This window comes from Bos indicus, chromosome 4, assembly GCF_029378745.1.
Source record: "Bos indicus isolate NIAB-ARS_2022 breed Sahiwal x Tharparkar chromosome 4, NIAB-ARS_B.indTharparkar_mat_pri_1.0, whole genome shotgun sequence".
Classification (NCBI taxonomy): Eukaryota; Metazoa; Chordata; class Mammalia; order Artiodactyla; family Bovidae; genus Bos; species Bos indicus.
Window position 1 is genome coordinate 116,898,499 of NC_091763.1, and position 14,280 is coordinate 116,912,778.

The 14,280-nt window shown below is 46.1% G+C and overlaps 1 protein-coding gene across 4 annotated transcripts in view; it reads left to right on the forward strand.

The window, feature by feature from the left end:
- Positions 1-14,280, forward strand: part of DPP6 (dipeptidyl peptidase like 6) — a 960,318-nt gene that overhangs the window by 690,848 nt on the left and 255,190 nt on the right. For all 4 annotated transcript variants that reach the window (XR_011566384.1, XM_070788461.1, XM_070788459.1 and 1 more), the window contains exon 5: positions 489-563. Coding sequence is in view for 3 of the 4 variants with exons in the window: in XM_070788461.1 (XP_070644562.1) it covers positions 489-563 (75 nt within the window). In the remaining variant the exon portion in view is untranslated. The remainder of the gene's footprint in view (positions 1-488; positions 564-14,280) is intronic.

Genomic DNA, 14,280 nt, shown 5'->3' on the forward strand with positions numbered 1-14,280 from the left:
GCGACCCCATGGACTGTAGCCCGCCAGGACCCTCTGTCCATGGGATTCTCCAGGCAAGGATACTGGAGTGGGCTGCCATGCCCTTTTCCAGGGGAGCTTCCCAACCTGGGTCTCCTGCATTTCAGGCGTAAACTTTACTGTCTAAGCTACTAGGGAAGCCCATGTTTAAAGATACAGAGAGGTTGGGAATCTTGTGGGAAAAGAATTGTTTTATGTTTATTTACATCAACTTGTCTCAATAGATATAATATGTTTTGTTGAAATTTGAAAAACAACAAATAAGGTGTAAAAGAACATGATGTAACTGAACATTATCCCATTAGCCAAAAAAAAGGACATAACCATGTTTAACAGACTTTAGCAAGTTTTCTGCAAAGGAATTTTATTGATAAATTTTGAAGATGGCACCATCAGGCACAGTCTCATTGCAAGGTTTTGAATTATATGTATATGTTTTAAAACTCTTTGCTGTTTTTTTTTTCTTTTAGGAATCATTAAGAGCCATCAGATATGAAATATCTCCAGATAGAGAGTACGCTCTTTTTTCATATAACGTGGAACCAGTGAGTACTCGTCTTTCCTATTTATAGAAATGTGTTTCTTTATTCTAATACCGTATTAAGTATTTTCCCTTGAATCTCTATTCTTACTGATCTTTGAATCCTGTAATGGTTAATGGATTCTGGGATAGTCTCCTTTTATGCCACACTGCCACCTAGGAGAGAGCAGAGGTATGAAAGTCTTTTTAGCAGAGGAAGAAAAAAAAAAAAAAAACTCCTTTAAAGGCCTGTTTCATAGGATTTCCTTGGTAACAAAAAAATTGTCCTTTTATAAATTTACTTTACCCTTTTGTAAATTATTTTTCTTGCCATTTTCTCAATCACGCCATACATTTTATCCTAAGAACAAAAAATGACCTCCAGATTCTCCCTAAATTAAAATCAAGTGTTAATTATCTCCTGGCATCACAGTATTCTAGAAAAGACTTGAATTGTCACTTTCTCTGTATAAACCCTTGTTTCTAGCACTTCCTATATGAATCTCCCGTAAAATTTCACTAGAATTTTTTATAAAATCTCATCCTGGTCTTTGGTAGCACTCTAAAACTGGGTCTCTCTTCTTTTTAATGTACTAATATATTAGAATTCATTTTGGCTCTTTAAAATGAGCGAGAGGGTACAATGTATTTAAGTGAAACAGATGTTTGGCTTCCAAGAGATTAGCAGCTTTAGAAATATGCATCAGTGGAACTTTTTTCTCTGGCAAATAAAATGTAGAATTCCGCTGCTTTCTAGCTCTTTTGAGACTATTCTAATTGGAGTTTCGTGAAGCTTCTGTGAGATGTAACGGTACTTGCATCATCATTCATGTCTGAGTAGCTCCTTGGTGAGTTTGAGAGAATCTTCCCCCGGCACGAGCCGGGCAAGCTTGCTGAGTTACACACCAGCGAGGAAGCTGGGGTTTGCATGGAGAAGCAACTCCGATTCTAGACATTGTAGAATTTCTTTTCAAAGTAACTTGACAGCTGGTTTTTTATTTCTTGACAACTGGATTTGAGTCTCAATTAAAACTTCAATTGGAGATTTATTCCTCCAAAAGTGGATCTTTTTAAATTCTCCATCTTCAGTTTTCCATTTACTAGTTTTGAAAATGTCCATTATGTAAAAGTTTTCATTTTCTCCATCTGAATCCTTTGGAACAACTGGTCATCTATCTATTTGATTAGGGAAGTCAGTGAACTTGACATACTAGCTTTGGGACTCCATGCATCCTACACCCAACCCTACACACCTCTGAGCGTGATGGTCATGGCTTATAGTATTCCAGCCCCTTTCACCACCCTTGGAAGCTGCCAAAAATGTAACCTCCACCCTTGAACAAGAGAAGAATCCCAGTAGATATTTGAAGGACTTTTGTAGGAATGGGGAAATGAATGCTGAGTTGCTCCGAGGAGAGAAAACCAATGCCCAAGTGAGAAAAGCATCAAAATAAACTTGGTTTCAGGTCATCTTACTTGACAGTCTTTTAATAATAGGAGGAGCTCAATAGTGGGATGAGTCGCCGTGTTTGGTAATGAGCATCCTGCTCCTTGAAATTTCGAAACAAAGTTTGTATTTGTTCTTCAGAATCTTTTAGACAAGCTTCTCCTACCTACCTACTTGGAGTGCCTGGGACCCTGTGGTTCTGTCCATCATGGAGTTCTCCATCATTCCCCTCCTTCCTCCCAGTGCTCCTCAGGGACAGTGCCTGCGGATCACATTGCAGCTGATGCCATTTTGGGAGAGAATATTTTGCTAAACCCGAGTCTCCCTCATGTAGAACACAGGCTGTAAATAGACACCTTGAGCTAATGCTTTCTCCCTGCACAGCATCCGTTGGGCTTTGGAGTAGACGTGTATTCAGTTTGATTTCTCAATTGAGGGAAAATGTAAAAAAAAAAAAAATTGTACAGATTTAGCTATATTTTCAACTGTAAAAATGATCAAAGTATCAAAAATGTGTGCTGTATTTTAAAAAATCTATAGAACTGGATATTTTTAACCTGAATCAAAGAAGTAACCCTTGACAGTTTCTAAGTGCTGAGCCGTTACTGAACATGTGGCTGTCCAAGGAACCTGCCTGGACTGTGTGTTTCTTCCTCCCGGTCACTCAGACTAGTCGCAGCGTTGTGTCAGTTCCCAGTTGTTTGACGTCAGCTGGTTTCATTTGCCTGTTTTTAATGTCGTCAGCTATTCTTAGAGCAGGAGGCCCTTTGTGTCCTGTCCATCCCCTTGGGATGTGGCCCAGAACCACATGTGTATTCTCGGTGCTGAACAGATGTGTTTGTGCCATTACCTTCTCTCTGAACTCCTTAGCTCTGGAGCGAGATTCAAAGTGACTTTTTTTAAGTCCTTGAAATTCTATTAAATATACAAAAAGGAAAAAAAAATTATGTCATGAAAAAACAAGACCCTCATTTGTGAGACATTTTAGTAACATTCCACATTTATTCTGGAAATGGAGGGATCTTGCTAATTAGCATATCTTTTTTCCTACTAAACTCTTTTAATATTATTAAACTTATAGCTTAACTAACAGCCTTGAGCATCCACAAATTAGCTAATTTTTAACTGTGTCAACCATACGCTTTTTAAATGGTCTCAAAATTACCCTTTTAAAAAAATATAAAGTTAGCAATTAGATTTGAGAAATAAACCCAAGCCCAGTTTTCTGATTTTTCCAGGCCTTAGATGCCTATAGATCCACAAATGTCTCTAGAATTGAAAAGTAATAAACAATATTATGTTTTTATTTGTGTGTGCCAGTCCTGCAGTTTGCAAAATATGTTTATTTACACCCTCTCAGTTCAGTTCGGTTCAGTCGCTCAGTCGTGTCCAACTCCCTGCAACCCCATGAACCACAGCACACCAGGCCTCCCTGTCCATCACCAACTCCTGGAGTTCACTCAGACTCACGTCCATCGAGTCAGTGATGCCATCCAGCCATCTCATCCTCTGTCGTCCCCTTCTCCTCCTGCCCCCAATCCCTCCCAGCATCAGAGTCTTTTCCAGTGAGTCAGCTCTTCGCATGAGGTGGCCAGAGTACTGGAGTTTCAGCTTCAGCATCAGTCCTTCCAAAGAACACCCAGGGCTGATCTCCTTTAGGATGGACTGGTTGGATCTCCTTGCAGTCCAAGGGACTGTCAAGAGTCTTCTCCAACACCACAGTTCAAAAGCATCAATTCTTCGGTGCTCAGCTTTCTTCACAGTCCAACTCTCGCATCCATCCATGACCACTGGAAAAACCATAGCCTTGACAAGACGGACCTTTGTTTACACCCTCTCACTTCTGCTCAAAAGACCACTCTGCCCACAAAGAGCCAGTATTTCTGTTATTTTCTTTGTTTTACTTGTAGAACTTCTTAACATTTCTCAGTGTATCACTTCTAAAGGGTTCTCTTGAAACTAAGCTAGACATTGGGGGATAGTAATTTTTTATTTTAATTTGAAAGCTATTTAACTATAGTAACTAAACTATACTAAGAGGAGTAAATTTCCATAAAGTTATCTAATTAATTAGATTATCTAATTATCTAATTAGATAATCCTTCATATTGAAGTATACTTGGCAAATGTGAAAAGTTTCTAAAACTCTTAGGGGAGGAGGAGAAAAATCTTGAATCTTGATATCTTAGATCATTAAAAATATTAATACATTCTGTGACTTCCAAAGAGGAAAGAGAAATTTTATCTGGAAAATATTCTTTCTTAGCAATTATTTTCTAAAAGAGCCAGTGAATATTTGTGGAAGTTCTGGCTGCAGTGTTTAAAGGAGATGCTGTGCTGTGCTTAGTCACTCAGTCGTGTCTGTCTCTGTGTGACCCCACGGACTGTTGCCCTCCAGGCTCCTCTGTCCATGGGATTCTTCAGGCAAGAATACTGGAGTGGGTTGCCATGCCCTCCTCCAGGGGATCTTCCCCACCCAGGGACTGAACCCCACTTCTCTTATGCACAGAACACATCTGCTGAAGGAATATAATGAGTTCCTTCCTTCCTTATGTGGCTTCCCAATCAGATGGGCCAAGAGGTGTGATGATAGCCTTTATGGAGGGCTGTGTTTGGGGCAGGAGAATGAGCTCTCACCGGTCCTCTGCAGGAGACTTTCTGATGACCTCAGGTGGCCCAGACCTGGAGAAGTGGAGCTGCTGTCCTGTCCATTACTGACTTAGGGATGCTGTGACACCCACATGGAGGGTCACTGAGCTGTCTGGGTTACCCTGTAAGTCTAAGTTCATGATGTAAGAAGATGCCTAATCCAGATCTCGAACATCGTGGGTTCTATCTATATAACTTCTTGCTATGATTTTTTGTTTTTATTACGATACTTTCAAGATTGGTGGTACAAAGATACTACGTAAATCCAGGGAAGTGCAGTATGCTGCCATCCTCGTAGGCACCCAGGTGAAAGCTTACTCTCTTTTTTAGTCCTAACTACTTCTGGAGTCTCAGATTTAGCACTAACATTAGAATACAGCGGGAAGTTATTAGGCCATTAAATGTGGATGTATGTCTCTTGCTGTACCGGTATACATCTTAAAGAGCTTTTTAAAGTTTTGTACTAGAAAAGGAGAGTGTACAGAGAACTACTGTTATGTTCCTTCTGTCTTCTAAGGATTGTGTATTAGCAGTTACAGATGATGCCACTTAGTTGGAGAAGTTACTCGAATCCTTTGTTATTCTAAATACGGATGCTGGTTTGTGGAGGTAGCGTGCTTCCATCCAGACCCTGGTGTCATCACTGTCACGTTTTTTAAAATTTTATTTTATTAAACTCGAGTTGATTTATAATGTTGTGTTAATTTCTGCTGCACAGCGAAGTCTTTAGCTGAGATATATATATATTTAGGTGAGATATATAAATATGATATATATATTATATGTATATGTGAGATATATATATATGTGTGAGATATGTATATATATATAGGAAATGACAACCCACTCCAGTATTCTTCCCTGGAAAGTCCCATGGACAGAGGAACTGGCAGGCTACAGTCCATAGCATTGCAAGAGTCGGACATGGCTGAGCAGATAAGCACACACATATATGTGTGTGTGTATATGTGTGTATATGCTTTTTTCTATTCTTCTCCATTATGGTTTATCACAGGTTATGAGCATAGCTCCTGTGTGCAGTAGGGCCTTGTTTATCCATCCTGTCTATCGTAGTTTACACCTGCTAATCCCACACTCCCACTCCCTCCCTCCCGTCCCCTCACCCGATTTGCCCAGTGTTGCGTCTCCCAGCGTGCCCGGCCAGCCCTGCCTGTGCTCTGCGGCACAGAGGGTCTGGAGGTCCACGTGTGTCTTGCTCGGCCTCAGGCACCCTTGCTTCCTACAGAGGCAGAAAGTGGCAGTTTCCGTGCCCTTTTTAGGTGTCTAGCACTTAAAGCTCTGAGCCAAGTCGCAGACCTACTCTCTCGGCTTTTCTCAAAGGCAGACGACGGGAGATGCTGGTGACACAGGAGTGTGTGGTCCCTTGGCTTCTAGCATCTTTCCTCCTCAGTGGTGGGGAGAGGGGTGCTCAGCCCCAAGGTTCTTGATTCCCACCCCCTCCCCCGACAGGCATCCTGCTCAGACCTGAGATAAGGTGGTTTCTTGCTGAGCTTCTTGCAGGTATTTGAAGCCATTTTCAGACCTAATAAATTGCTACCCTTTTCCTGCCCTTGTGGTAAGTTTATGCAGCCCAGTTTGCCATCTAAGGGACCATGAACTTTATAACTCACATGAAATCTGAAAAACAGCCAAACATGCATAGGTCTGGTTGAACCTGTCTGGTTTAAGGTGAACCTCAGCAGAATTCTGGAATCTCCAATACCTATGTCTATGAGAGTTAATTTTTTTTATTTACTTTTAATTGAAGGATAATTGCTTTACAATATTTCTTTGGCTTCTGCCATATCAAAAAGTCCACAAACAATAAATGCTGGAGAGGGTGTCGAGAAAAAGGAACCCTCTTACACTGTTGGTAGGAATGCAAACTAGTACAGCAACTATGGAGAACAGCGTGGAGATTCCTTAAAAATCTGGAAATAGAACTGCCATACGACCCAGTAATCCCACTGCCGGGCATATACACGGAGGAAACCAGAATTGAAAGAGACACGGATACCCCAGTGTTCATCGCAGCACTGTTTATAATAGCCAGGACATGGAAGCAACCTAGATGTCCATCAGCAGATGAATGGATAAGAAAGCAGTGGTACATATACACAATGGAGTATTACTCAGCCATTAAAAAGAATACATTTGAATCAGTCTAATGAGATGGATGAAACTGGAGCCTATTTTACAGAGTGAAGTAAGTCAGAAAGAAAAACACCAATACAGTATAGTAACACATATATACGGAGAAGGCAATGGCACCCCACTCCAGTACTCTTGCCTGGAAAATCCCATGGACGGAGGAGCCTGGTGGGCTGCAGTCCATGGGGTCGCTAGGAGTCGGACACGACTGAGCGACTTCACTTTCACTTTTCACTTTCATGCATTGGAGAAGGAAATGGCAACCCACTCCAGTGTTCTTGCCTGGAGAATCCCAGGGACAGGGGAGCCTACTGTGCTGCCGTCTCTGGGGTCGCACAGAGTTGGACACAACTGAAGCGATTTAGCAGCAGCAGCAGCAACACATATATATGGAATTTAGAAAGATGGTAACAACAACCCTATACGGGAGATAGCAAAAGAGACACAGATGTAAAGAACAGTCTTTTGGACTCTGTGGGAGAGGGCGAGTGTGGGATGATTTGAGAGAATAGCATTGAAACATGTATATTACCATATGTGAAATAGATGACCAGTCCAAGTTTGATGCATGAAACGGCACTCAGAGCCGGTACGCTGAGATGACCCAGAGGGATGGGATGGGGAGGGAGGTGGGAGGGGGGTTTGGGACGGGGCACACATGTACACGCGTGGCTGATTCGTGTCGATGTGTGGTGGAGACCACTACAATACTGTAGAGTAATTAGCCTCCAATTAAAATTAATTAAGAACAAATAACTTGAGACTTAATAATCACAAGGGATTGGCTATAAAGTATTGAAATCAAACTTATGGACTGACTTAACAACTCGACTACAACTCAATGTAATTCTGAGTGTATGCGTTCCTATTTGCAACCACTGTAATTACCGTTGTGTGCTTCTGGTATTGACCCACCAGCCAGTCCTTCTTCATTAGAAGAACTGATAAAATCTTTGCCCTGTAGTGACTAAGGGAAAGGAATTCTTAACTGTTCAGCTGTTGAACTAGATCTTTCTGCATTGTCTGCAAGCCTTTTCTGGGCCTTCCTCAGGGAGCCAGCTGATCCCAGATTCTTGCCAGATGAGTCCCTTACATGTTTCCATGTGTGAAGGCTGAGGTCAGCATTGCAGGGAGGTATCTGTCTCCATCTGTGGCTGTCCACAGGTCCAACTGTGAGGAGCAGGGCTGTGGTCACTGGCATTTCTGCAGCCGTGGGGATGGTCCCAGTGGGACTCATTGCCTCCAGTGTGGACGCTGCCCCAGAACCCCTGGAAGGGCACCAACCCCCAACCAGCAGTTCTCAGGAGCCCCTTTGTTCTGTGATTAAACCCGGAGTCTCAATTCCAACCACCTTCCCTCCAGCAGCAGAATTTACAAGGGAAGCTGCTCACCTTGATTTGTTAGTATCCTGGTGTGTTGCTCTTTGTCTGTTGAAGGCCGAGTTGTCTGGGGCTCTTCCTCTGCTGGGTCCTTGGAAACTGTCCCATGACTTTTGTGCTGTGTGCTGTCACAGAGCTCGTGAAGTGCTGTGTGTGGTTGTACGGAACCGTGGATGTCCAGCTGCTGGTCAGAGTTTTCAGGAGCCTCTGCTCCAGGCTGAGCCAATGTCTCAGGTCCACTGTCTGTCTCTGGAGGGAGTAGATCCTTCCTGTGCCAGAAGTTCGGTCGTGGTTGATGACTTTTGTTTGTTTTTGAAGTTAAATGACTTTTGTTTGTTTCTGAAGTTAAAGCTGCTTAGCATTTCGGGGGATTGTTGTGGTGGTGTTGTCTTGACACAAAACTGGTTCGAAATGCACACGCACAGAATTTCGGGTTTTTTGTTTTGTTGTCCTTTTTGTCTTTCTATTCCGGTTTCAGAGCTAGATTTAAAAGCTCAGAATTGGACACGGGAAAATGTGGACCTCACAATGGTCCTTTTCTCCACAAAATGCAAACATTGTTGAGGTGATTGTGTGTGAGAGAGAGAGAGCGGTGATGCTCCAGAGGGGAGAAAGAGGGTTGAACTCACCTGCGGCACTCTGTGGGGCCGAAAGGACTGATTAATGTTTTGGAGAATGCTTCTGTAGGTGCTTGAAATATTTATTTGTATCATGGAGTGTTACAAAAAGAGGCTTTCTGGGCATATCTGTAGGCAGCAGGAAAGTCTAATGAGGCCACGCATGCAGCTCTGGGTGTGCAGCTTGAGTGACTGTAACAAGTGACAGCCTGTGTGCGGTGACCCGTGGCATGCCCTCTGACCCGTGGCATGCTCTCTGACCTGTGGCGTGCCCTCTGACCCATGGTGTCCCAGACCAACCCTTTGACCTGGCATGCCTGTGATTAAGAACAGGCATTGATTGGTCTCTGTGCTTCTTCTCTGGCCCTTCTCCAGCCAGATAACCTGCAGACATGTACCAAGATCACGTAGGTCTCTCCCCGGCTTTTGCCTTAGACTGATGGCCTGCTGCTCTGCAGGGAGGCCGCAGACTCCTCCGTGTGCTATTGGCAGCCCTGTCTCTGTCCGCCGCCCCCTCTGATCTCAGGGCCTTTGAAGCCAATCCGCCCTCTCCCACTGTCTCGGGGACTTTCTGCCCACAGGGAAAGGACACCTCCTCCAGGTGAAGGAAGAAGCTTGTCTGTAGGCAAAGAGGCAGCGAGGCCGTTGAGTGTCTCTTGACGCATCCTTTTCTTTTTCCCAATAACACTTGAGCATGATGGCAGAGGAGCAGGGCGTTGAAAGACAGCAGAAGAGCCCGCTGGCCTCTTGCCCTCGAGGGGCTGGGGGTGGGCAGGCTGCAGGGCTTGTGCGGATGAGGGTTCGGGGAAGGCGGGCCTCCAGGTGGTGCCTCTCCCTGGGGCACTCGTCGGTCCAGCTCCCTCTGCAGCTGGAATTCGGCAGGTGAGTGAAATTGGGAGTTAAGGCTGTTTTCAAAGGAGTGATTATGGTGAGGGACTGTGGACGCTCATCTGTTCACGGCGGGAAGTGAAGCCCAGAGGCACCACAGGTAGAAAGTGGAGGAGTGTTTGATCAGAAATCTGGAGGGGAGGAATTAGGAGCAAAGGCAGCAGATGGATGCAGTGTGGACATCAGAAGGCATGTGTGAGACGTGCAGTTGGTGTCTCAGGATGGCTAAGCCAGTGGAAGAAAGAGAAGACAGGTGCGGGGCTCAGGGTGCTACCAGTGTGGCAAAGACGTGCTGGAGGTGGGGGTGTGACCTGGGACAGGAGGGTGATTTACTGGTCGGGGGGAAGGACTTTTCTCCTGCATCTTCCAGCCCTGTGGTAACCGGGAAGGTTAGGGTGAAATGAAGAGATGAAGAGACGCACCACGGAAGACAGGGTGCTGTGATCTGTCGGTCTCCGGCGTCGTCAGTGAGGGCAGGAGCGGGGAGGGACAGCTTCAGGAAGAGCCCACCAAAGGACCAGTGTCTCGGAGGACCCGGGGAGGGTTTGAGAAGCAGGACATGGGCCAGGGTTCGGTGGTGCCAGCGGATGCTGAGCATCTATCTGCAGGAGAGGGCGTTGGGAGGGGGCCGCCTCACTTCCGGGCGGCGGTGACCTCATCCAGAGGTCACCAAAGACCACGCGCTGGAGGAGTCTCTCTGAGTCATCTCAATTAACCAGCGAAGTTGTGTCGTTAGTAATAAAAGAAATGAAGGAATGTAAATGAGAAGAGCGGGTTTGCGGAGTGACACAGGGCGGGGTGAAGCCAGGAACATTTAATTGCTCTTATTGTGAGTGGCCGTCATTGTAACGCACGGAGGGGGAAAAGGCCTCAAATTCTTGGTCAAGAGCTGTTCTTCAGTTCCAGTTTAGCCCATCACTGTGGGTTAGCTGCGTAACAGCAACTGTATGCGGAGACTCCGAGCTGATTAAAATGGACAGCAATTGTATGCAGAGAGTACTGTGGACCGAGCCACTGGGCCTTCCCAGCGACAACTAGGGCTCCGAGACTCATTATCTCTCCTTGGTGGTTAGAGCGTTTTTATGTTACTAAAAACTGAAGGAATTCATCCTTGTTATAAGTTAGGACCAGTTCCATTTGTGGTTTTCGGCTCCAGCTGCCATCAGAGAAAATGATGTAACAGAATGGTGCGAAGGTGCTGTTGGTCGCATTTCCAATAGCACACGCCACTGGGAATTTTAGCTCAGCGGCAGGATCAGACAGCCCATCTCTAGAAGCAGGTTAGGACATGCTCTTGCTTTTCTTCTGGGCAACTAAACTTGTTATTTTTATAATAATAGACTTTCTTGAATGTCATTTTCAGGCGTTTACTGGGTTCCACTTTTTCCTTCATGTTTTCTGCAATGAGTAGGCTGTATAGTTGGAAAAACTCCGTGATGGGCTCTGTGGATGATACAGCAAGCACCCTGGGAATTTGGAGTTTTACTAAACAGTAGGTTTTAACTTTCTATAGAGTTTTCCCATCTTAGCATGTCGCTTACTCCTGAGTGGTGTTGTCACAGAAATCCCAAAAGCAAGTCAGGGAGTCTTCAGGCTCACCCTGCGGTGTGGTAGTGAACACCAACGCCTGGACTACTGATATACCTGCCGTGATGGGGCTTCCAGCCGAGTCAGTAAGCGTGGGTTTGAGTCTGTAGAAATTAACGAGCGGAAACAGTGTGTTGCTTTTGTGTCGTCGTTGTCACTAAGTCATGCCAGGTTCTTTACGACCCATGAACTGCAGCACACCAGGCTCCCCTGTCCTCCACCACCTCCCGGGGTGTGCTCAGACTCATGTCCCTTGAGCTGGTGATGCCATCCACCCATCTCATCCTCTGTCGCCCCCTTCTCCTCCTGCCCTCAATCTTTCCCAGCATCAGGGTCTTTTCCAATGACACAGCGTGATCCACTGGAGGAGGGAATGGCAAACCACACCAGTGTTCTTGCCTCGAGAAACCGTGAACAGCGTGAAAAGGCATTGCTTGAATGATCCTAATTGGGTGCTGCCGTGGGCATTTTCAGTGCCTTGCCTCCACTGTATGGCGGTGACAACTTAACAGGCAAAACGTGTTGAGGTTTGCAGGATTTGCCATGTGTGTATCATATGTGTGCTTGTGTGTACGTGCGTGTGAAGGGGTGAATAATTTTCACTAAAGGTGAGAAGAGACGGGGAGTGTGCAGTGTTGTTCTTGCATCAGAACTGCAATCTGCTGTATAATTAGGCAGTTACACACTGGAGAGAGTCATCCTGTTAGGCAGAAGGAACATGACCTAGCCAGTATCTCTCTGTAATCTAGCTCTCCACCTGACCTACGCATCCAGAGCTTTGAAAGGTTCTCTTATATTTTTTTTGGCTTCCACAAGCTACCAAAGATTATTAATCATCCAAAGAAGGAAAACCTTTGCTTATAACATGGGAATGAGAAAATGTAACGAGACTGAAATCCATGAGTAGATTTGGTAGATACTTAGCTCTGATTACGTAAGTCCTTGGATGAGGCAATAAGAAAGGATTAGTGAAAGCAACCAGCAGTCTAATCTGCATCATGTCACAGCTTTCATTTTTACTGGATTGCCCCTGGCCTGAATTAACCAACAGCTTCGGCAACCTCGAGACTGACTGCCACCAGGGAGCCCCAGGGAATGAGGCGTGTGGGTCCAGCCAGAGGACTCAACAGGAAGGGAGGAGACAGGTCCTGAGGCCAGCCCATCCACAAGTATTTAAATGCACATTCCCTTGGAACCCCCAAGGGAAAGAGGATCGTGAGTGATCGCCCAGGAAGGGTTGGGAGGGCTATAGCCTGGGAGATGCTCTGAATCACAGCGTCCCTGTGTGCACAGCGGCAGGAGCAGAGAGAGGCAGACACAGCAATGAGAGCAAGTCAGCAGCATGACCCAGATGCATGCATGAGTCCTGAGTCACTTCAGTCGTGTCTGACTGTTTGTGACCCCATGGACTATAGCCCGCCAGGCCCCTCTGTCCCTGGGATTCTCCAGGCAAGAATACTGGAGTGGGTTGCCGTTCCCTCCTCCAGGGGATCTTCCTGGCCCAGGGATGGAACCTGAGCCTGCAATTCTTATGTCTCCTGCACTGGCAAGCGGGTGCTTTACCACTTAGGCCACCTGCGGCACCCCGGGTAAGGAGGACAAACTCCCTCTGTGTCCTGCAACAAGACCCTTAGGCGAGAGAAAATTTCCCAGGGATGAGCCCCAGTATCAGATGCTAAGTTTCTCAAATTCGAAGTATCGGTACTGCCTTAATAAAGAGTCACATTGGATTAGGACTTCAACCTATGAATTTTGAGGGGTCACAGCTTATTCCATGGCATTGAACCCCTGGTTTCCCCAAATTCATATTCTTCTCAAGTTCAAAATACATTCGTCCAGTCCACAGAGCCCCCAGAGTCTTAACTCATCTCATCATCAGCTGTAAATCTCGGTCCAGAGGCGCTTGTCAACATCATCTCCATCAGATGTGGTGAGACTCCAAGCATGATTCACCCGAGGCTGAATTCCTCCCCAGCTGTGAACTCGTGAAAACACACAGGTTGTGTGTTTCCAAAATACCGCAGTAGGACTAGGACAGACGCGGGATAGACACTCCTATTCTGAGTGAGAGAAGGCAGAGAGAAGAAAGGGGTCATGGGCTCCAGGGGTGCTCAGAACCTAGCAAAGCAAGTTCCTTTATGTCTTAGGGCTTGGGGATCATCTTATCCGGGTCCATGTACTGCCTCCTGGGCCTGGTGGGGCATCAGCGTCACCCTCATGGCTCTCGGCAAGGGGGGCTCCTGCCCCCGAAACCCTAGGCGGGGCGTTCCGGCCATGCACACTGGAGAGGTGGCCTAAGCCCTGAGTTTTTGCCAACAAGTGGCTGATTACACTCGTGGTTCCCACCCACAACAACCCCCTTATCAGTGGGTCTTCAGAAACCCGGGGGGCGAGAACGAACCTTCTCGCTTTTCATGGTGGGGACAGGCTGAGAATTTTCCAAGCCTTTCGGTTCCGCTTCCCTTTTTCTCGACCTTGCCTTCCTCGGTTCATCTCGCGCCTTTCACATTTCACTAGGAGCACCAGGAGGACCCAGGCTGCCAAGTCAACATTCAGCCTCGTCAGCTGAGTTTCCAATTTCATGGCTCACAAGCTCCATCTTCCACCAAAGACTGGAACACAATGCAGTCAAAATTAGTTGCCGCTTTATAACAAGAGTTGCTTTTCTTCTTGTTTCCAATAGCATCTGAGACCTCATCAGAATGGCCTTCCCGTCCACATTTCCACCACCGGTCTCCTCCCTGCAATGCAGCCTCTTCCTGGCAGGCACCTTAGAACTCTCCAGTCTCACTCTGTCGCCAAGTCCCAAAGCTGCTTCCACATTTTTAGGGACTGGTTACGGCAGCACCCACTTCGTGGGGCCCACATCCCTGCTGATCAGCTCAGGCTGGTAGGGCCAAAATCTGCAGACTGAATGGCTCAAACGACAAAGGTTCATCTCAGTTTTAGAGGCTGGAAGGCCAAGGTCCTGGCAGATGTGATTTCTGATGCGGGCTCTCTGTCCTGTTTGCAGGCTGCCACCAT